The sequence below is a fragment of the Vanessa cardui genome, chromosome 29, assembly GCF_905220365.1.
Source record: "Vanessa cardui chromosome 29, ilVanCard2.1, whole genome shotgun sequence".
NCBI classification, from domain to species: domain Eukaryota; kingdom Metazoa; phylum Arthropoda; class Insecta; order Lepidoptera; family Nymphalidae; genus Vanessa; species Vanessa cardui.
The window spans coordinates 740,772-765,007 of NC_061151.1; the positions used below are offsets into that span (position 1 = coordinate 740,772).

At 33.7% G+C, this 24,236-nt stretch overlaps 2 protein-coding genes and 2 non-coding genes across 4 annotated transcripts in view; 2 read left to right on the forward strand and 2 right to left on the reverse strand.

The window, feature by feature from the left end:
* Positions 1-1,285: 1,285 nt before the first annotated feature.
* On the forward strand, positions 1,286-1,478 carry LOC124542049. Its single transcript, XR_006967303.1, has one exon. It is a non-coding gene; the product is annotated as a U2 spliceosomal RNA (small nuclear RNA).
* An 866-nt stretch (positions 1,479-2,344) lies between these two features.
* On the reverse strand, positions 2,345-14,019 carry LOC124541977 (NADH-ubiquinone oxidoreductase 49 kDa subunit-like). Its single transcript, XM_047119922.1, has 10 exons — positions 13,683-14,019; positions 12,976-13,091; positions 12,352-12,461; positions 10,950-11,151; positions 9,323-9,510; positions 8,606-8,769; positions 6,133-6,252; positions 4,749-4,878; positions 3,838-3,983; positions 2,345-3,059 (listed from the first exon to the last, which is right to left on the reverse strand). The coding sequence occupies exons 1-10, from the start codon at positions 13,775-13,777 to the stop codon at positions 2,930-2,932; spliced, it is 1,401 nt and encodes a 466-aa protein (XP_046975878.1). The 5' UTR covers positions 13,778-14,019; the 3' UTR covers positions 2,345-2,929.
* A 430-nt stretch (positions 14,020-14,449) lies between these two features.
* Positions 14,450-24,236, forward strand: part of LOC124541978 (ankyrin repeat domain-containing protein 50) — an 80,779-nt gene continuing 70,992 nt past the window's right edge. The window contains exon 1 of the mRNA XM_047119923.1: positions 14,450-14,859. The gene's annotated coding sequence lies outside the window, so the exon portion shown is untranslated. The remainder of the gene's footprint in view (positions 14,860-24,236) is intronic.
* On the reverse strand, positions 23,260-23,339 carry Trnal-uag. The gene has a single exon. It is a non-coding gene; the product is annotated as a tRNA-Leu (tRNA).

The following is a 24,236-nucleotide window of genomic DNA, read 5'->3' on the forward strand; positions in this document are numbered from 1 at the left end:
AAAAGTTTAAATTGGCAAATGGTAATTTTGCACCTAGGGCCTAATATGCCCCCTTAATATATTATAATCTAGTTCTTGCTCGCGTTTTAGTGGATTGGCTACTTATCCCCTAATACGCCCCGATTGGTTGTCATGCGTTTCGCAAAAAAGTAGCCTTTGTCCTTCCTTGGACTTTCAAGTTTATTTCATACCAAATTTCATCAAATTCGCTTCTTTGGTTTGGTCTTAAAAGAGCGACACACAGACAGAGTTACTTTCACATTTATAATATTAATATAGATTTACCATAACATAATGTAAACCGATACACCAAAACATACAGACAGTAGTCAACCAATTATCAAATTATCTGACAATTATTGTCGTCGTTGACTAATGTCCAGACGTGGCTTTACCTATGTGATATCAAAAACCAGATTGGAGGTTTGCGAGCTATATTTTTGTTATAAGAAGATATCTTCAGGACTACATATGTTGCATTAAATTTTGTAATGATTTATTATTCGTAGCCGATTTTTGAACTATGAATGAATACACCATATTCGATATAAAATTATATTTGAATTACCGGTTATTTTAATTGACTACAAAAAAGGAGGCTACCAGCTCAGTTAGAATTGAATTATATTTGAGTGTGATGGTCTATTTAGGCTACTACCTATTTTAGTAAGTATGTGTTTGTATGTTTATTCGTTAAAGATCAGCGCCAGCCAGGACACAACGAAAATAAGACAAAAATGTCTGCTGCTGGCTGGCAGTGCTGACACCGACCTCAAAAAATGGTCAAACCGACCATTTTTTGTACTGACTTAGGTATATATCATACATAGTAAAACTCGTTTTTATAAACTCCTTAAAAATATTATTTATTGTTATTTATTTTCATCTCTGGTGTTTCTTTATTTTGAAGGCAGTTAACTTTTTTTTTTATAAATTATTTTTGCAATTAAATAAAACAATCGGTTAAAAAAAAGATCGTTGTTTTCTTTCTAGTCAGGTTTTTCTCATAATGATTTAATTTAATTTACAATAAAATTAAATTGAATCATTATGTAATTACTCATTAATATCTAGTAAAATTAGCAATATTTTAATAAACTTTTAATCCAGTAACATCTCAATTGTTAATTTAGCTAGCGGCACGTATTGAATCATTTTGGTAGTTTGAACTACGTAGTGTTCATTACTTTTCATAGATGGCGCTCTTAATTTCGTGACGAATTCTGAATCGCGCTGGCTAGATTTTCTCTCCGAGAATGACCTTCGCAGGTATACGAAATTCAGTATCGCTTCTCGGCCTTTTGGCTAAGATCAAAGTGTAGTATCTGTTCTTTTCAGCTTAATATCTGAAAGTTCCCGCACTGCGGGACCAGTATATTAAACTGATTTTTGTACCACGACGGGATGTTCGGGGCTCGCTCCACTCCCGTCACGGGTCGGCCCGGCATTGCAGTGCCGCCGGGATCGGCCCACATAATAATTAATAACCCCTAATCTAAACAGAGTTTAAATACATGTATAAAATAATAGAACTAAATTTTAACGTGTAAATAATAATTATACTTTTAGAAGTAGATTAACCTCTAAAAAAATTATCTTTAATTTAAAATAACAATCAATCTATCGCAATAAAAAAACATTCTACATATTGTCAACCACGAATCTCCCGCCTTTTTTTTTTTTAAAAGAAAGTTGTGGGACGACTTGACGCTGATGTTGCTTGTTTATCCCAACAATAGTCATATTAATTGAATGTCTTAATATACAATGCACATTGCTGTAAATAATTTCCAATGGGTCTCAGGATGCCTTATTAAGTTAAGGCATTTTTTTATTGTTAACTACAATTCTTGAATGTTATATACATAAAAAATTCACAGTTTACACAAATTCAACGCCATAGTAGTGTTATCTTTAGTTCACTTCGATTTGTGTAATTATTACGCGATATATATCTTGATAAATAAATTCGATTCAACTCGATTATAATATTTGTGCAAGTTTATATGGCTATGTAACGGTCACTCATCAGATAATCCACAGCCAAAATTGTAATTAGTACACTTATGTTCTAGATTGGTGAGCCAGTGGAACTACAACGCATGGGCGATGTAGAGAATGGTCAATATTTAGTTACTTGTTCATTGCTAACGGTACTGAACAGTTACCGTCAGCAGGTACATTTCTAACTATGTAAGAAATACTAACCAGCCCTTGCTTCGCCAATGGACCACCAACCTGGGAATCGCAACAAAGAATTACTGTTTATCTGATGAGAAAGTCTTACCAAGACGGGCTTGTAACCACCTACCACCAGCTTAGGATTAATATTAAATAAAAATACTTCAATGTTCGAATATATTTAATTTATAGGTTTTAAGTTACATTGATTAACAAATACTAATTAATGTCGAGACTTTATAAGTCATTTTGAAGGTAAATACCGATTTGATGTACAAACTGTTTACTTTCATTATTTAATCAATGTTGTTATCAATTAAATTGAAATACTGTTTAGACAGACCAATTTAATTCTTATATACAATTTAATTGTATAAAATAATCACATTTTTTGATTAAACCTACTAAATAATCTAAGCTAGATAACTTAAAATAACTACAGACTTTGAAAGGTTTTTTGAAAAATCACCCCCTAAGGGAATACAAATTGGGAGCGTACAGATTACATAATATCATTTCGAATTTATTACATTATGAGATTCTTTTATTTTATTAATAACATCGATACAAAAAAATCAATGCGTATTTGTGTTCAAATAACACTTCCACCCCCTAAGGTAATACTTACAAAAACCATAAGTATTTCATTTATAATTAAGTATGACAGGATCATAAGTAAATAATCAAGTTAGTATCATTTGATCGGTATTTGAAGTCTGTCGATGTATATATAATTGTGTATGTCTGTCTATCGGTCTATTTCTCCGAACACGATATCCAGGGTACCGATGATGGCAACAATGTCAGCCAGCATTGAGTTTGTCCCGATCTTTTCGAGCGCCGCAAGGTGAGCGAACCCGGGCGCCTTTATCTTGCACCTGAGGACATACAATCATATCATGAAAACAGCTGTAAACATACTGATAAGGCCTCCTCTCTCATTGAGAATATTTGTAGCAGAATTTCGTTGAAATTAGAAACGTGCAGGTTTCCTCACGATGTTTCCCTTCACCGCCGAGCTCGAGATGACTTACAAACACAAGTGACGCTTGTTTGGGTTTCAAAAATCAAAATATACTTTATTCAAGTAGGCTTTTACAAGCACCTTTGAATCGTCATTTAACAATTAATTGAAGCTACCACCGGTTTGGAAAGTAGATTCTACCGAGAAAAACCGGCAAGAAACCCGCAATCATCACCATCTTGGAGGCAAACATTTGTGTAATATAACAACTGACCGAGATTGGTAAGATATTTGTCCGGGACAAAAGCTAATATTAATTGGAGCTGGATTCCTGACAGCCTCGCTGGTAACAACAACAACAACAACAGCCTGTAAATTCCCACTGCTGGGCTAAAGGCCTCCTATCCCTTTGAGGAGAAGGTTTGGAACATATTCCACCACGCTGTTCCAATGCGGGTTGGTGGAATGCACATGTGGCAGAATTTCTATGTAATTTGTCACATGCAGGTTTCCTCACGATGTTTTCCTTCACCGCTGAGAACGAGATCAATTATAAAGACAAATTAAGCACATGAATCAGCGGTGCTTGCCTGGGTTTGAACCCGCAATCATCGGTTAAGATGCAGGCGTTTTAACCACTGGGCCATCTCGACTCAACTCGCTGGTAAAGTAGCTTATAAGGCAACGGGTACCGGTATGGCTTGGAGCTGCCGTCCGAGACGAGGTATACCGCGAACTCTCCCTTTGGCGCCTCCACGGCGGTGTAGGTGGCTCCGGGGGGCACGGCGTAGCCCTGGGTGAACAGCTTGAAGTGATGGATCAGCGCCTCCATTGAAGTCTGTAAGGATTACAAAAGGGTTATTTTGACGTCGCAGTGTCGCAGTTCACCCCTCCTTAATTTATGATGTCCATTCAGTTGCAAATCACCCCCAAATATGGTTGGAATCATAGTGGAAGTTTTCAGAGTTTTCCTAATAATTTTCATGCTAGGCCGACCTAGTGAGTAACAGGTGAAACTAATAATGATTATGACGACATTCCGATGTTACTTTAACGATTGAAAAAATAATATAAACAATATTAAGCCCTATGGGGTTCTTTGCGCCCCATAGTTAAACTGTATTGATAGATTATGAATCATACTGATTATTTTTTGAAGTGAAATTTCTTATGGAAGGGGTAACGAGTTGCGGTGCCTGTCTATCTAGCATCCCTTTCTCTCACACATAGTCAGGCAAATCCTGACAAACGACAATGAACCTTACAGCGTGCATCATAAGGTTGACAATCCGGCGGGAGTCTGGCTTCCCTTTCTCTCACGCCTAGTCAGTCAAGTCCTGTCAATGGATAATTAACTCTATTACGTGTGCAAGTCTGGCTTCCCTTTATCTCACGCCTAGTCAGTCAAATCCTGTCAATTGATAATAAACTCTACTGTGTGTGTAATAAGGTCGTCAGTCCGCTGGTCAGTCAAGTCCTGTCAATGGATAATGAACTCTATCACGTCTGCTATAGGGTCGTCAGTCCGCTGGTCAGTCAAGTCCTGTCAATGGATAATGAACTCTATCACGTGTGCTATAGGGTCGTCAGTCCGCTGGCTCACCTTCATCTCCTCGCGCGAGGGCGGCGTGAGTTTGGCGTCGTCCGTCTTCACCTCCCCGGGCGGCATCTGGTTGAGGCATTGCTCGATGATGCGCAAGCTCTGCCGCATCTCCTCAACGCGGATCAGGTAGCTGTCCCAACAGCACTCATCAGACATTCAACCAGCTACACTTGGTATTGATTTGTTCCATAATGTTGTCTTAAATTTTCGCGATTATTACACATTTAAATAAAACTAGTTATAACGGATTTGAATCGCGTATATTAAATATTTTGGACATCCCGACGTTTCGAGCACTTTACAGCGTTCGTGGTCACTAATCCGTTATAACTAGTTTCATTTAAATGTTTTGTTCCAGTTTGGAGGGTGAGTTAGCCAGTGTAACTGCAGGCACAAGGGACTTAACATCTTAGTAGCCAATCAAGGTCGATATCGATGTAAGGAATCCTTAATATTTATTATAGTGTCAGTTTCAATGGGAGGTGACCATTAAGTGACATGACATTAGAAATATATTTAAATTTAATTAAATTTTCTTCTATCAAGAAACAAAAGTGTTGTCTTGTCTCGACTTTTCTACCATTTCGATTAATTATCCAAATTTAACATACTTGTATATATTAGTAAAGTAGTAGTACATAGACTGTAAAAAGGTCAAAAGTCTTGGAATTCACATTCCAAGCAGCTCCAAATCGGTTAAGTAGATAGATATAGCTGAATATCATCAAAATTAGGCACATGCAGGTTTCCTTACGATGTTTGCCTCACCGCCGAGATAAATTACAAATACAAATTAAGCACGTGAACAATCAATGATCATCTTATACAATGTTATATTTTCTTCTGGAAACCTCTGTGGTCTAGAGGTGTGTATACCGGTTTCCATGGGTACGCAACTCCGAGGTCCTGGGTTCGATTCCCGAGTCGTCGTAGAAAAACTTCATTAGTTCTCTATGTTGTCTGGGGTCTGGGTGTTTGTACCGTCGTTACTTCTGATGTTCCGTAACACAAGTGCTTTAGCTACTTACATTGAAATCAGAGTATTGTATGTAGTAAGTAGTAGTAAAGTAACAGCCTGTAAATTTCCCACTCGTGGGTTAAGGCCTCCTCTTCTATTAAGGAGAGGATTTGGAACACATTCCACCACGCTGTTCCAATGCGGGTTGGTGGAATGCACATGTGGCAGAATTTCGATGAAATTAGTCACATGCAGGTTATCTCACGATGTTTTCCTTCAACCGCCGAGCACGAGATGAATTATAAACACATATATATAGTGGTGCTTGCCTGGGTTTGAACCCGCAATCATCGGTTAAGATGCACGCGTTCTAACCACTGGGCCATCTCAGCTGCTCTGGTGTGGTCCAATATTTATTCGTCTCACCGATCGTAGCAGTCGCCGTGAGTGCCGATGGGCACGTCGAAGTCGACAAGGTGGTAGGCGTCGTAGGGCTGGCTCTTGCGCAAATCCCACTTGATGCCCGACCCGCGGAGCATTACACCGCTGGACATATCGCGTAAAAGACAAATCAGTACATCAGTAACAGTAAAGGAACAGGTCGCGCTATTATTATCCATAATAATATTATACATGAAAGTTGAAAGTAACTCTGTCTGACTGTATTTCACGACCAAACTGAAACCGAATTTCATGAAATTTGGTGTGAAGCAAACTTGAACTCCAAGAAAGGACATGGGCTACTTTTTTTGGATGACACGTGACAACCCGACACCCTAAAACGCAAGCGAAGTCGTAATAATATTTTGTAGCTGATTTTCTTTGGACTTTTCATCAAATGATCTCCTGGATTACGATCCTCCCCCCCTTTTCTTGAGGGGGAGATTTACAAGACCTCATTCATACTGCTTAAACCACTTATATCCACTTCAATGATGCTTCCAAAGTTCCGATATCACTTTTGCTAACGCTTCTATTTTACCAATTCATAATTTGCATGCATAATACATTTGTTTTGTTCCATCTATTGGAATACAGACCAGAAGCTACCGTGTTGAAAGCTTTTTACTACTTATTTGGACTTAATTGAAATCCTTTGAATATCTAGAAAACAGACTAAGCATATTATTTATAAGGGTACATAAGTCCAGTCATTATAAATATTTGGAAATGCAAAAGAACCGAGAAAGCCAAATATTGGTTATTACGTGGGGCATCCATACATTTTTACGTGTGGATACAACCGTGTGAGCGGCTACCAACTTTGCTACTTAATATTTAGCTGAACACGCTCTACAAGTAACATTCCAAAAACATTTCGATATCTTCCACAAGAAAAAAATAAATAGCGAAAAACTATTTTTTGTCCCAAAAATTGTGGTTTTTTTTTGATAACTCGATAACGATGATCGATACGTGAAAAATGTATAAGATCTTAATTGTGGATCGTGCAAAGAGTAGCAAAAAAGTATAACATAAAAAATTTCGTATCTCGACGGGGGAGAACCGACTTATCATAAAAAAAATTGAATTAAACCCTTATTTCAAGCTGGCGGAAAACCCAGAGTTATTTTGGACGACAATTGAAAGTTAAGCTATTATAGCCATCCCCCCAATAATATCCAAAGTTTGGCTATGTCGGTTCATTTTTAAGCCGAATTTTTAGCCATAGCCCCCCCCCCCCCCTCGTAATATCCAAAATTTGACTTTCTCGGTTCATTTAAGGCCATTTTTCCGACGTAATGACGACGACATGTATGAATATATGCGAGTTTGTTTATTCCACCAAAACCTTTAAACGCCCAAACATATTTAGCTATACGGGGTACCATTACCATTACATCACCCCAAGTTATAGGCAATCATTTAGCATTGAACAGTAAGGCGTACCATCCACCACCCCCATAGATGACCCATAGATAACCCTTACGATGCCGGGGAAACAACAGCATTCTCATGTTCAGCCAGCTAGCCAATCTGTCAAATCCTTTTCACGGTGTGGGATTTAAGGGATTGTGGAGGGGTTAGGTAACCCACAGGCGTTGTGTCCAGTCAGCATCTGCGAAAAGTGGGTTCGGTTGTCGAACTTTCTGGACAAGAGAGCGAGAGAGGGAAGAAAGAACTGTTCCAAGAATATAAGGAATATGTCCAAAAGATAGATAAATATGGCAGTTGGAAGACAATACATTACAGACTAAACATATTTATGAGGATTGTTTGTTATTAGGTAATATGTCCAAATGATATACAAACATGGCGTAGGTGATAATTATAAAAATTTGAATGCTAAAGATATTAGGATATTTGTGAAGAATGTTTGTAATTTTGTTGGGAGCTTGTTACTTGGATTTTAGTATTTGGTGATTTTTTATTGAGTATAGTGAGCAAGTGTATATTCCACCATCTTTACGATTTAACAAATCAATTTTGGCGCCAATGACATGTCCATTATGATGACACCGCAAAATTTTAAATTCTATTGAAAAATAAATGTGCTGAAATGTGCCCGGTATGTGCTATGGTGTGCCCTTTGAAAAACAAATTAACTCAAAAAATATCATTTTTATGAGGAGGCCTTTTTTTCAAGTCGGGTTGGTACCGCTACTCTTATCTTTTTTTTTTAATTGTGCCACAATGTACTCGACATGAGCTGTCATGTGCGTATTATTGAGTAATTTGTTTTTTAAGCAGCACATAATAGCACATACTGGGTACATTTCAGCACATTATTTTTTTAATAGAATTTCAAAAATTGCGGAGTCGTCATAATGGACTAAGGTCATGACAAAATTATCCTGAGATGGCCCACTTGCCAATATTTATTGATATATTTATTTATTGAACTTGGCGGTAACATGTTAACATATTGGAGATACCTCCCCCCCCCCCTTCGATATACCTGAACCCGTAGTTGAGCGCGTCCTGCGCGGTGACCACGCCCACGTCCTTGGTGCGCTGCACCCAGATGCGGTTGGTGGTCAGCACGTCTTCCACCTCATCAAGCCGCTCGCCGAACTTGCTGGCAAACTCGTAGATGTCATCCATCAGGCCCAGCGGCATGTCCTGGGGGCCGAGTACTTGGAATATAGTAAAGGAAAGTAACAGCCTATAAATTTCGCAATACTGGGCTAAGGTCTCCTGTCCCATTAACGTAAAATACACATGTGGCAGAATTTCTTAGAAATTAGACACATGCAGGTTTCCTTACGATGTTTTCCTTCACCGGCACTAGATGAATTATGAACACAATTTGACGACCTCCGTGGTCGAGTGGTGTGTACACCGGTTTGCATGGGTACGCCACTCTGAGGTCCCGGGTTCGATTCCCGGCCGAGTCGATGTAGATTACCATTAGTTTTCTATGTTGTCTTGGGTCTGGGTGTTTGTGGTACCGTCGTTACTTCTGATGTTCCATAACACAAGTGCTTCAGCTACTTACATTGGGATCAGAGTAATGTATGTGATGTTGTCTCATATTTATTATTATTATTAATTAAGCACATATATATAGTGGTGTTTGCCTGGGTTTGAACCCGCAATCATCGGTTAAGATGCACGCGTTCTAATTGTAACGAAACAACTTATAGGTATATGGTCCAAGGCGGGTTGGACTCACGAGGGAGACGCCCCCCGGGCGGATGTAGGCGGCGTGCATGCGGGCGCCGCTGACGCGCTCGTAGAACTCCATCATCTTCTCGCGCTCCTCGAAAAGCCAGAAGAACGGCGTCAGCGCGCCAACGTCCAGCGCGTGCGTGCCCACCGCCATTATGTGGTTCAGCAGACGCGTGATTTCCGCGAACAGAGCTGCCACCAACCATTGTAACCATATGGTACCACACCACTATCCTGTTCTCAAATATCATTCAAAGATTATCGATAGTCCAAAACTATCGATAATATCGATAGTATCAGGTATAGTATAGCTTACAGATACTATCGATTTTCGACTGATTGAACTGAAATTAAATATTGGAGCAACTATGATACTTTATTTTATCCCCCAAAAAATATATGTAAGATACTCCATGAAAGGAAAAAGGCTATTTTTTTTTTGCCTAAAATATGACAACGTCTAAATTCAAGTGAAGCCGCGCTCGACTACTAGTTACGGAATGAAATGTACATAGTACGACACAACTTAGATGTCGCATCGGCAAAATTCGTAAAACCGATCACACCCGAATTGAGTATACCATCCCAAATTATCATTATTCATTTCCATTTCATTTCATTTCATTTCATTCCGTAAGTAGTAGTCGAGCGCGGCTTCACTTTAATTTAAACGTTGTCATATTTTAGGCAAAAAAAATATCCTTTTTCCTTTCATGGAGTATCTTACATATATTTTTTGGGGGATAAAATAAAGTATCATAGTTGCTCCAATATTTAATTTCAGTTCAATCAGTCGAAAATCGATAGTATCTGTAAGCTATACTATACTTGATATTATTGATACTATCGATAGTTTTGGACTATCGATAGCCTTTGAATGATATTTGAGAACAGAATAGTGACTGACGAAGTCAAAGTTTTCGTAGTTTTGACCAAAACGATACTATCGATAATAGTTTTCGAGGTTATCAAAATCAAAATAATCTTAAATCAAGTGGACTTTTACAAGCACTTTTGTATCGTCAATTAACAATTAAGTGAAGCTACCACCGGTTCGGGAAGTAGATTCTACCGAGAAGAACCAGCAAGAAACTCACTAGTTACTCTTTTTCAACATTTAAAAAATACAAAGTCATGTTAGTTAATACAATTATTTAAATTAACATATCCTGCTTGGAAGTCAACAGGTATTAACTCCACGCTTTTTTATCATCTACAAAATCTTGTATCGAGTAATACGTCTTTTTCAACCGACTTCAAAAAGGAGGAGGTTATCAATTCGTCTGTACTTTTTTTTTTATGTTTGTTACCTCATAACTTTTTACGGGGTGGACCGATTTTGATAATTTTTTTTACCGCTCCAAATATACCAATAACTATAACTACATGATATAATCGTAAATCGACTTTTAAGTAGTCCAATATTTTTCATTTCATTTAACTTAGGAAGACTCTAAAAAATATGTTGAATACGCAATTATTTTTATTACTTTTTCGTGTATATTCATTTGTTTTAAAATAGTGTTTTGTTTGAAGTCGGTTTTTCTTTTTGTTAAAATTTTTATTTATTATATACGTAGAGGCAAAGTTAAAAATTTCTGCGATGGTTCACACAATTATATGACACTTACTTCTGATATACTTCGCTCGCAGTGGAATATCGATATTCAGAAGCTTCTCGACCGCCAGACTGTAGCACTGCTCATTACACATCATAGACACGTAGTCGAGCCGGTCGAAATACGGCAAAGCCTGGGTATAGGTCTTGTATTCGATCAGCTTTTCCGTGCCGCGGTGGAGCAGGCCGATATGCGGGTCGGCACCGCGCACCATCTACAAGGATTACTTGGTGGTAGGGCTTTGTGCCGTCTGGGTAGGTACCATCAGCTATTCTACCGCCAACAGTACTCAGTATTGTTGTGTTCCAGTTTGAAGGGTGAGTCAGTGTAACAGGCACAAGGGATATAATATCTTAGTTCCCAAAGTTGGTGGCACATTGACGATGTAAGGAATAGTTAATATTTATTATAGCGTCATTGTCTATGGGTTATAGTGACCACTTACCATCAGGTCCATATGCTCGTCCGCCAACTTATACCATAAAAAATTATTACTGTTAATAAAATATTGTTTCACCCCCTTAGGGATTGCATTTCGTAAAATCGGTAAATTTCCGTAGTAAGAAAAAAATCGTCAGTTTTCTAAGTAATTCCTTTATCAATTCTTAAGCTCTTAGTACGTTTTGAATCTAAACATCAAATCATTGCGACGCAATATGTCATTCTCGATCGGTGAAGCAGATTATCGCTCACACTGAGCACGCGAAAATAGATCTTAAGGTGACGAACCTTTTCTTACCCCGACTGTACATAGGTGTAATAGTTTCTCAGATTTCGTGATTTATCTGTAAGTGTTTTTTTAATACATGGATTATTATATAATAGGCTAAGATTGTTGCTATTGTGACGTTTCAAGCAGAGATGGAGTGTATACCGCTAATTATATATTTCCCCCTTTTCGCGTGAGGGAAACGAGTGACCTTGATTTTTTTGACCATGAAAATTTAAGCTACAATAGGCCAATTGACTGGTTTGTAAAATCTATTTTATATCATTTAGCAAAGGTTAAGGAATCCAAAAAATGTTATTTATTTACTTCTAGTACATATTTGCCGATAAATATCAAATTAAAAACTTCCATATTTAAATAGAGCGCGAAAACGCTACATGGACAATATGGCACTGCAATGGGGTGGGTGACGTCACTTGCCTGTATTGTAATCTGTGTTACATTTAATCCACATACAGTAAGCACAGTTAACATGCAAGTGACGTCATCATTAACCTGACCAATCAAATTACGAAAATGCATTTTTATTTATGGATTTTTGAATGAATTAGTTATTATTTTCAACTTTCGTTTATAAGTAACCATTTTTAAACTCATACTATATACTGATATATAATATATAACCTATTAAATATGTAGATTACTTCTAGTCTCTATGTATATAGACATAAGGTTGATATTCACCTCACCCTCAAGCTCCATCACGAGACGGAGCACTCCGTGAGCGGCGGGATGCTGAGGCCCAAAGTTGAGTATCATATTACGGACATTCTTTTCAGCCGGTGCGACAATGCCTGGAAAATAGAATTGTTTAGTTAATATTTGTCTATGAGCCAATCATTCAGGCCTTATAAAACTAGGGAGGCCTACCTACCCAGTGAGGCCAGTCTACCCGTGACCACGAACGATGTAAAGTGCTCGAAACGTCGGGATGTCCAAAATAATTAATATACGCGATTAAAATCCGTTATAACTAGTTTTATTTAAAAGGCCATCTTGAAACATTTTTTTTTACCTACTTTTAAAGACTGAAAAAGTTGTCTCACAAAAAGGTATTAGTTGTGTATCATTCAATTTCCATGATTTGTATGTATGGTCATTAATTTTATTTTTTTTATTTGATAGGTAGTCGGATAATCTACTATACCATTACTAGTTAGTTAGTGGTCACCACCCCATTAGAGAAAGAAATATTAACAAATCCTTACAGCATAAATGGACCTTGGAAGGTGCTATGTCTCTTGTTCCTTTAATTGCACTGGCTTGCACCCTTGGATAAAATAGAATGCTTGAATAAATAAAGCTTACTGTTATAAGGCGGGTGTTTCATAAGGGCTGTAACTCCTTCAGGATACATGACAGCTCCTTCAAATTGCTTGACAAATGTCTCGTCCGGCATCCATCTGTGAGCATCTCGCTGGGAGCTGATGAAAAAACATTATTATTAACAATAATTAATAAGTGTGGGTAGATTACAGCCTTATGAGTCTAGGAATTGTTACAGAAATCTTAGACCCTGTATCAACATGTCAAGCTGGGCATGGACTTATTAAATTTATTGGGTTTTAGAGTATGGAAATTCTCCTCCGAATCAAATAGGCAGGGCTTATTGTGCCCGGTTAGCTTACAAACCATGGGTTTTACATGTGACTGTTAATACAGAATGTAGCAGTGTTAGTTGGGTTCATACTTGAGTTCTACGATATGTGCCGGTGTGACTGAAGTCAGTCAGCACATCATCGTTATTAGGTGTTTAAAACAATATACTATATAATAATATAATATACTTTATTTAAGTTGCTTTTATCTCTAAATTGACATTTTACATGATTTAATTAAATGAAAAGCTAACACTATTTTATTCTGTAAATTTTACCGTTAAGTATCAGGAAAAACATTCAGTAAATAATATTTTTCATCAATTAAGTTGATATATGAAATGTTACATAATATTTAAATGAATCCCCTGCAAATCGTACGTGTTATTATGATATTATATTAATTAGTTTACTCACTTAACATTGTACAAAGCCGGTAAATTCGCCAATAAGGCTTTCGAATTGGCTAAATTTGCACTTTTCCGCAGCAAAACATTCACCAAGGACGACATTTTCAAAAAAACTGCGTTCCGTTACCGTAAAACTATTTATATAATTTCTAAGTTTATATTAATTAAATTATTTCGATTGCTTTTGAGATATTTTATTTAAATTAGCAAAGAAGCAATTCAAACTTCAAAGATGGAATTATCGAGTTGTTGGAAATTATTAAGTTGATTCCAAAAACACGTTACAAGAATTTTAAAATAATGTAGTGAAATGCTCTATCGTAAAACGATAAAGTGCATTGATGCAGTCTGCATTATGCAGAATGCACTGCAAAGTCAACTGCCATTATTGACAAATGACAACCGGGACAAGCTACGTTCATCATTAATATATGACGATTATTGTTTATAAATTAATTTTTAGCCTATAAAATAAATATTTACTGTCTACTAAATACTTATTTGAGAGATTAGTTAATTATGTAGAAAAAAGTTATACACACGTATGTAAGTTAACAACTAATTAAAATGGTTTAGCAGTTTCATTAAAACATAAATTTCGATTTTTTCGTTATTCTTATAAGTATTGATCATGGTATTCATTAAATAGCTAACTAGTAATTTTACAACACATTATGGGTAAACATTTATTGTCGGAGTCTAGCAACACCAGTAGCTTCTCTTCAAACTCCATCCTCTGCTTTCTGCCGTCTGTTGCTTTAGTGTACCTACATTTTATGTACCTATCTGTCTGTTTTATCTCAATTCAATAAATTCTGTCAGTCTGTCCTGTCTCCCCTTCAGTTCAGTCTTAAAAAGTTGCTCATTACGAGTGACGCAAGGTGTCTGCATTATATAAAACGTCGCTTAGAATGAACTTATTTATGTTTAAAATCCTACACAATTAACTTAATACTCAGTAGTTGGACTTATTAGTCTTAACATGTGATTACAAATGTATATTATTAATTTTATTATCGCACAAAATGGACGTGAAAGTAAAGTTTAATCGTGGGTGTGATGTGATGTGATTACGCTGGTGCAGTTCCACGGGATTCTTTGCAGTCTATTTCTTTTTTTTTCAATCGAGCGATCGCTGACGTCCGTGCACTTGTCATTGCCGCATTGATCACTACAAAAAAAAAGTAAGTGAATTTTATATTTAGAATAGAAACAATTATAAATGAAATCTGTAATAGAACGGTATTTTTTTAAATTACGATGTTTTTAACAACGTTATACTGTCGGAACCGCACATCTGCTTTCAACATGCTATGAGTCATCTTCCATAAAGTTTTCATTTGATTGTTTTTGTTTACGATACAAATGATAATTTCGCGCGGCGCAGGTACAATCTAAATTAGCGTCAATTATCCAGTGCAGTAATAAAAAGCGAATATATAATGACAAACGTAAACATAATTATTGACAATCACTAAAAACAAAAAAAGAATTAAATGTTAATGAGCTACCTATAATAAATAGTTTATCACTACTATATCTCAATATTTTATTTAGATTATAGATTAAATAATGTTATTTAAATTATATAATGTCATTTTTAAATTTATACCACTTAATTAACATGAATGCTACAAAATGAATAACATTAATACAAATGACACTTTTTCATTACAAAGCTAATTACAATTTTAATTTGTAATTATGCTTACTTAAAAAAATAAATTGTTGTACAATGAATTATTGGGCTTTTAGCATAGACAATAATTGGCTACTCTTAATTTTTTTATATTTTATAAATGGACATACATTGAAATATATTGAGACATGTAGGTTTTCATTTCTTGATTATTTTATTTTTCTTGTGATTAATGTTGATTAAATTTATAATTATTGAAGTTTATTAACTGATATTTACATTATATTTGATAAGTAACATTCTTATAAAAAAAACAGATACAGTATATATATTTTTTAAATATAGAACATTGTAATGTGTTTCATATTTTAATAGAAGATGTATATTTAATTACAAAAGCTTACAATCCCTAAGTTTGGTTCCAAGAAACTTGATTTTATATAAACATGATTAATTAATTTATCATTGAGTAGGGTACTAATGAAATATGTTTTATCAAATTTTTATAGTAATTACTAAGACTCCTTTGCTGGTTTTGTAATTATTTATTAGTCTATGGGTGCTGAGGTCCTGAGAACTAATTAATTCAAAAAAAATATTAGTTTATATCAAATTATATGATTTAGAAATTGATAATTCACCTTAAATTATGAATATACCTATAACATAGACTAGTTCTTAAATGGCATATTTTTGTTATTGTTTGTTCTATTTATGATGCTTCTGTAGTAAGCCATAATTATGTTGTTCGTGACAAATAAATGTAATAATAACAGTCAACAAATAAATCTTGTTAATAATAATACCCTTAAGAGATTTATTCTTATTAAAGGAAGCCTTTCAAGTGTAAATATTATGCAGAACTGTACTTTTCATCTATTTATATAACAAAACTGTGCGAAGTCTTTGTAACGGATATTTTTCTTGTATATTTAGATCTGGGAATGTTATTGTAATGTGTAAATTTGGATTTGGGTATCAATATGAGAATAATATTACCTAGGCTTCAAATACTGCTCCTACACACATATACCACACAATACGGATACCATATATTTTTGGATTATGCCATTTGGATAGGTTAAATTATGAATAATAGATTGTTTAGGATTTTTAAAAGAGAAAGTCACAAGATAACACACTAAGGTTTGTGATTACTGAAAGAAAATATTTAAAAATAAATTACCTATTTTCTTTTTAGTCTTTAAGTATCATATATAACAGTCTTTATGTATGTGAAAACAAAATTAGGCATTAGTTCTGGTTCTAGATAGGACCTTATTTTTTATTCTTATGGGGCAAGGGCTAACCATTTGATGGTTGTGTCTCACTGATATCCCCATGTCTCATTTTTTGTATCAGAATACAATAATACTAAATATACCTACCTGTTTAACAGTAGAATATCGGATGAGTGTAGTCTGTCCACCTATTTAGACCAGCTTGCACCACTTTCATGATGATCAGTTTAGTTACAAAAGAACGTGTGAAAGAGTATTAAATATACTTAATTTTACACTAAAATATTTCTCAAAATGAAAGCTGAAAAGTTTGTTTTTACAAAAGTTCTGCTTACTTTGATTTATGTATTAAGGTATACTATTTAACATTGCACAGGATCAGGTGTAATATTTAGTTCCGGTCCCTACTATTTATTTATATTAAAAGAATTTACAAGTACTTTGCTAAGTAACAAATAAAAAATGTATATTACATGTATACTCTGGTCCAATATAATTTAAAAAAAGTGTTACAGATACAGAGTATTTTTGTGGAAAAACTAAAGTTTCTGGTTAATTAATCGACTCATCATAACTTCATGAATTCATAAAAAAAAATTTAAACGTCTGAAAATTTTAATTAAAGTGGTTTCATTCTGTGTAAATTAAAGATAAAATATTTATGATTATTCAAAGAAATGTATATGCAACTGCAATGCAGAGGCCTGTTTTTAATCTTGTTTAATAATTTAATGAAACAAATTGTATCTATTACTTAAATAGTAAGGGTTCTTGGGTTATAATGTTACATTGGTGAACTAATGCGTCTTCTCTGGGATAATGTTGTTCAAATACCAGTAAAGTAACCTTAAAAAGTTAATTTATTAGGCGTAATTTGGTGGGTAGGTTTGGGTAGACTTTCTTCCAATATAAATATACATAATACTTAACTGTCTTTTCTGACATGTTTTCCTGTGTCATAGAGTATTATATACACTAATTAAGCTAATTAAGGTCTTAAAGTTATGTGATTGTGGGGTTTGCATCTGAAATCATTTTTTACTATTTACAATTTCTATTGAATTATCTTGTCTTTATTCAACCTGCACTCACATCAGACCAATTTGCAAACGAATCCAATTTCTTTATGTAACTGAATCCTCAGTGTAAATCTCTAACCTCAACACACAAAACGACAGACTTTTAGAAAAATATTTTCATTTCACCCCCGAACAAAGGGTGTGTAAGTTACTGAGGGATAGTATCCTTGTAAGTGCAGTTTTCAAGCCAGTGAGAACTCTTTAAACACTCAAAGACAGGATATGTAGTCGGCAAACACTTGTACAACCATTCCAACATTGCATGTTGGCAAAAATGTGTTATAAACTACTGGATGATATAGAATTATGATTTAAAACGCATTTATTGCTACTTTAAAACACATTAAGCTGTTACAAACTTTACCAATAAGTAAAGAAATTATTTTTTGTAATGCCTAACAAATTATTAAAAAAATATATATATACAGATATAAAACTTGTACTAGAATATTTAGTGCATTTTAGAGTTATTATTATTCTTAAAAATATTTATTTATGTAGTTACATTTATATTATAATTATATATTTAATAAACTGATATTTCGTTATTGTATCCGATGTCATAAAATTGTAATCGATTTTCGAACGTCATTCGTAGTCGTCGGCTTTAAAAAATAATACATTTATTTTCGCGCGCAAAATAATTATTAAAAAACAAGAGAGCCACGCATGTACTGACAATAAAGTTTTGTTAATTGGATTTTATTTTAACTTCAGAACTGTAATATTTATAAAGTAAAACAAATAATAAATAATTATTCTGTGTACTTGTGTATTTATTATTATATTATAAGTAATACTTCGCAGTGTTACTCGCTTTTTTTTTAGGTTATTGAAGTAGTGAGAAGCGTGTTCTTATTTTAAGTATTATACAAAATTAGAGATTATCATATTTTTTATAATGTATAAATATTTTTATACAGCTTTATGATATATAAAAAAAGCGTGACATTATTTTATTGTTTTTATTGGAAGAACAATATTAGAAAAAAATGTTGGAATCGTGCAAATAAATTTGTACTAACCCATCCGTCCTGGTTTCAAATAGAAGATATTTTACGTGAAACGTTTATATTGAATAACAAATAAACAAAGATGTTTTTTTTTTGTTTTCTCATAACTTGACCACAGTTTCAACATAATCGGACGAAGGGATTAGAAACGCATAGAGACAAAGGCACTTACGTATTCATGCCATCGCAAAAAAAAAAACAAATGCGCTTATATATGTTTTGTTTATTTATTATGTATTTAAAATAATAATAAATAAAGATAAAACCTAATTTAGATATATGGATTTTTTTTGCTGCGTTCGGATTTTTTTTTTTTTGTATAACTTTTTTATCGAGCCGACTAAGATTTGAAATCCCTTGTAATAATTTATAACATGCCGGTATTACGCGTGTCACCCCTACATCAACCCTCGGAAGGCATAGCTAATATAAAATTACCCTTGAAGTAACGTCAATGTTCGCTTATCGCGAGCCAAAGGTCTTGAAAGGGAAGCCGTCTGTCATAATTGCTGTTACATATAAACATGTATGTCGATCAGTTGAACAAAAAACTAACTTAGTATTAATAAATTCTTATGTTTAATTGAACAGCGCCGGTTAATATGCATTTATTTCAATATTTGTTTTATCGAGACATCGGTATGAGCACGTTTATCAATTGGCATAGCTCGTAATTGCCATAGAATTTCTTTTCGGTGTTGCCTTTGTCGCTATAGACACGGTTATGTGTTGATAAATATTTATATTATTTTATAGTTTTGTTTGCAATTTTTTTTTATTTATATTTTTATGTGAACTTTCAAAGTTAACCTTTTAAAAGCCGAAATGGTATACATATTCGTATCGATGATACTGTGAAGATAAATATGCCTTAGATCTACGTTTTCGATACATTTTGATAACTACATTGTGCACTAAACAGTCATTTATAAGTATGTATATTTTTATTAATAATAAAACCTAGACTACTTTCATCTACATTAATTGTAATTTCAAAGCCCCCAATAACTTCTACGATGGTATAAGTGTTTTTAATTTTTTTTTGAACAATAATTTGCGGCACACTGGCCATGTAAGTAATGGTTAAAACAGCACTAATGTTTTTGGCAAAATGGCGATGCTTTACTGTCAGATGACACTTGTCCGTTTTCTATTTAATGTAAAACCACCTATTGGTGCGCCTTGGGGGTAGGAACGGCTGGTAAGCCTTATAAGGTAGTTTTTTTTAAGTAATAGGTATTTAATATAAAATATACAGTTACCACAGCGGCACACATCACGCCACATGCAGACGATACACATGCCGTGTCAGGATAACATCGCTTTGAATTAAATATCATCATTACATAGTATGCAACAAAGCCGCTTACCGCTGTCTGTCCCTATGTGTGGTTAGATCTTTAAAATTACTTTTTTTTTAATATATAGAGTGTTTCAAAAGGATGGTTTTTGTATACAATATATGGATAATATAGTAAAGAAAGACTGATAATTTTAGAAGTTAGTAAATAAACAAATTCTGTAATATATTTAGTAGATCCGAGAGGAATGTTTTTGTATATAATACATGTGTAATATAGTAGTAGTATGTTTAGTATCAGCATTGCACCCGTGCATTTATCATTTCTTCGAAATTATGCCATTTATGTATTAAACCAACCCGCATTGGTCAGCGTGGTGGAATATGTTCCAAACCCTCTCCTTAATGGGAGAGTCTTAGCTCTTAGCCCAGCAGTGGGAAATTTACAGGCTGTTACTTTATGCTATGTTACCCGTGAGAAGCCGGGGCGCTAGTTAAACATAATATTATCATGAGACATCGTACACACAATATAAGAATGAGTAAGACACTCGTGTTCATACAGCTAATTAAACTTATGAACTTTATTATCTGTATTTTATTATAAAATTAAATCGTATATTTGTTTGAGGATCTAACTAAAATTATTTAACTGATTTTTAATAAAATTCAAGATAGATATAAAACTTAAAATTGATATGTATTTTTGGTAATCGAAATTATAACAATAATGTAATTAATTACTAATAAATTGTATATAAGTTCTCGATGGCATGGCGTAAGCGTTTGCCTGTTTCTGAAGAAAAAAAAGTTTGTTCGATTCGGCGGTAAATTTGATATTAATGGCCGACACTGTCGGCGCCGGAAGTAAATTATGTACTTATTAATAAAATAATAATAGTCGAGTCTATTTATTGTGTGATAAAGAATTAAACGAAGATTAATATATATTAATATTATAATTATGTTAAAGATAGCTATGAATCTAACACGTTACTTACGTAATACATTAAAAAAAATATGAAATAAAATGTCATATATTTTTTTAATATTGTTTGACAGGCATAGGTTGCTAGGTTCGACTAGTTCAGAGTTTACGAGTACCTTTTTTTTATCCTTATACATTATTCTAAATTCAAAAGTTGAAGAAAACTAGACCAGCTTGGTTTAATTTCCAAGATTTTAATTCTCCGCTACACTGTAGGTCTGTAGATGATTATAAATTTTTATAAATAAAAAAAAACCGCCTTCAAAAATGAACTAAAAAGAAAAAAATAATCAGTTACATCCATATCCAATTAACGATTTTTTAATCACCTCTCAAAGTCGGTGCCGACATTGCTAATATAGGTACATAATACATACATACAAAAACTAAATCTATTTATTGTATAGATGACACCATTAGACAAACCTTACTATCGATACAAATTAAATGATTTCAATATAGGAATTTATTTACTTTGTTGGCACCGACTTCAAAAGGTGATTAAAAAATCGTAAATTGGATATGGATGTAACTGATTATTTTTTTCTTTTTAGTTCATTTTTGAAGGCGGTTTTTTTTTATTTATAAAAATTTATTTAATGCTTTTCAGTGTTGTTTTGTTATTTATAATTACAATTGGTAGTGTTTATCATTCACTTTATTATACTCAGTACATTTCGGCTTTCGACTCTAAACATAACTCAACACCGTTTCAATACGATGTGGACTCCAACTCAAATTAAGCGTTACCTAAGTTACAATAGCCTAATGTTAACTGCTCATCGCCAATTAGACAATACCATTTTTCCCGATGCAATGCCGTTAATCATTGAGGAATTCTCCGGGTAATCCACCATCAGCTAGACTTCATCATAGGCATGTTTACTAACATCAATTGCTTGACGACTATCTTAAAGAAATAGAACTAAACCCGTAAAATAGTTACTTACTAATAGGTTCTGATTACCAGTTGTGGTCTTCATCATCAGTTCGACTTCATCAAATGTCACTTTTCGTGAGCATATGACCAAGGCACTTTGAATAAAACCAAAATCACTATAGGTATGCCTATAAAATTTGAGGAGTTCCCTCGATTTCTCCAGGATCCCATCATCAGATCCTGATCTCCTGACAATGGGACCACCGTAAAACATGCCCTTTCAAACAAAAAAAGAATTGTCAAAATCGGCCCAGCCATCTTCGAGTAATTCGGTAACATACATAAAAAATAAAAAAAAAAAAAAAAAAAATGGCCCCGACGAATTGAGAACCTCCTCCTTTTTTGAAGTCGGTTAAAAAGACATGGAATTAGTACTTGGTATTTTTTTGCATGATATACGATTTTATTTAACTGTAAATAATTTATTGAGTTAAGTAATTAATATTTAACTATTTAAAAAATAATAATTTTGTAAATAAAATATCGTCAAATTTTCGCGCCACTATGCATACAGACTTATACCAAATATGTTTTTTTTTTTTCAAATCATGGGCCTACTTTTACGTATTTATAAATACATATCTTAACATTAGGACATTAATTGTGTAAGTATTTGTATCTAGAGCACGTAATCTTGACTTAGTTAACTGTTAGTTCTCATTTATCATATTCTAAATAAAACTTATGAAATGACGGCCTTATAGTGAATGTTTGGAAAGGCGTGAATTTACGAAAAAAAAATATTGTAAATATTTTTAGAAGTATGACAGTTAAATCATTTTTACATATGAACTTCTCAAAATCGAATACAAGATATAGTTTATTCAATTAGGCTTTTACAAACACTTTTATCGTCATTTTAAAAAACTTTATTAAGTGAAGATCGGAATGTAGATTCTAAAATTGGCAAGAAACTCAGTAGTTACTCTATTCCAACATGCAAAGAACTAATTTATATTAGTTAAATATTAATTCTTTACGCCGTTGGACCGAATGTGGTGATTTGGATGGTTAAGATTTGAGTCAGAATGCGTTAAATGCGCCAGTAAGATGGCGTTACGATCGCGGAGTAATAAGATTTCCTGGACGAAGTCAGAACGCTCGACTAGAGTATATTTATCTAATTGAACTTAATCGTAATGCAACTGGCATTCTTGACACCATTCCACGTGGTCGTGATTAGCAGCTATTTTTATTCCTCCACGTAAACAATACATACATATATATTACACAATGAATACAATTTATAGTATATAAGTCTTATCTTGTTGGTACAATTTAATATAACAAAAGAGAAAATATGTAATGTATTATTTATATAAATAAATAATATGTGAAAAACGAATAATAAATATTTATAAAGAAAAATAAAATAAAAAGAGTCTGACAGCGGTGGGATTCGAACCCACGCCCTTTCGGACTGGTGCCTAAAACCAGCGCCTTAGACCGCTCGGCCACGCTGCCTTATAGCATTGTAAATGAAATTAGCATATAGTATTGATTTTGTAAACGACTCTGTTAGTTTTTATTATATTGAACATTTAATACCGCGGAGATATATGTATTAGTTAGTAATTATTTTTATTCATACATTCGAAATTTAAAAATAAATATTTTTCATGGGAAGAAACAATTGTCTGGGTCAAATGCTTAAATCTATTAAAACACGAATTATATTAAATTTCATGCTGCTTATATATTTTTTATCATTAGCTAAATTATAAAAAAAAAAACTTAAAAAAAAATATTTGTTTGATTTTGGTTTTTAATATTGCAGTTTTTTTTTAATTAAATTAATTGCTGACGCTTCAACATTAGAATATGTCATGATCCCGAGCTGCCCGAATAATCAAACAATTAGTCCCTTTTTAATGACAACACAGAAAACATACCGCCTGTCGTTGTCATAAAATACACTGGTCGCTTATTACCTTTCGTCTTCGTACGTGATATTGGCGAAATAATCTGTCCCTCTTACAAATAAAAACCAAAATAAAATAAAATTGCGTCTTTTTTAAGGTATAATATTTATGTATAAATAAACAAATACACAACAGTCCATTATTTTTTTCTAAACTGTCAATCAATTTTCGTTAATTGGTTAGAATTAAAAAAAGAGAACAGCTAATATCTCCGCCTTATAATATACCTAGGTCAAAATTAGTCAGACTATTCCAGAATCAAATGCTTCATTTGGTAAAGATGGAAATACATTCATGGTATATTGTAAGCTAATGATAATAATGTGTAATATATTTTATTAAATTAATTAATATCTCAAGCGTTAATTTTTTTAACGAGTAAATGACTCAATTTATGGTAAAGTATAAACAATACATTATCTGTGGAAAAATAATATAC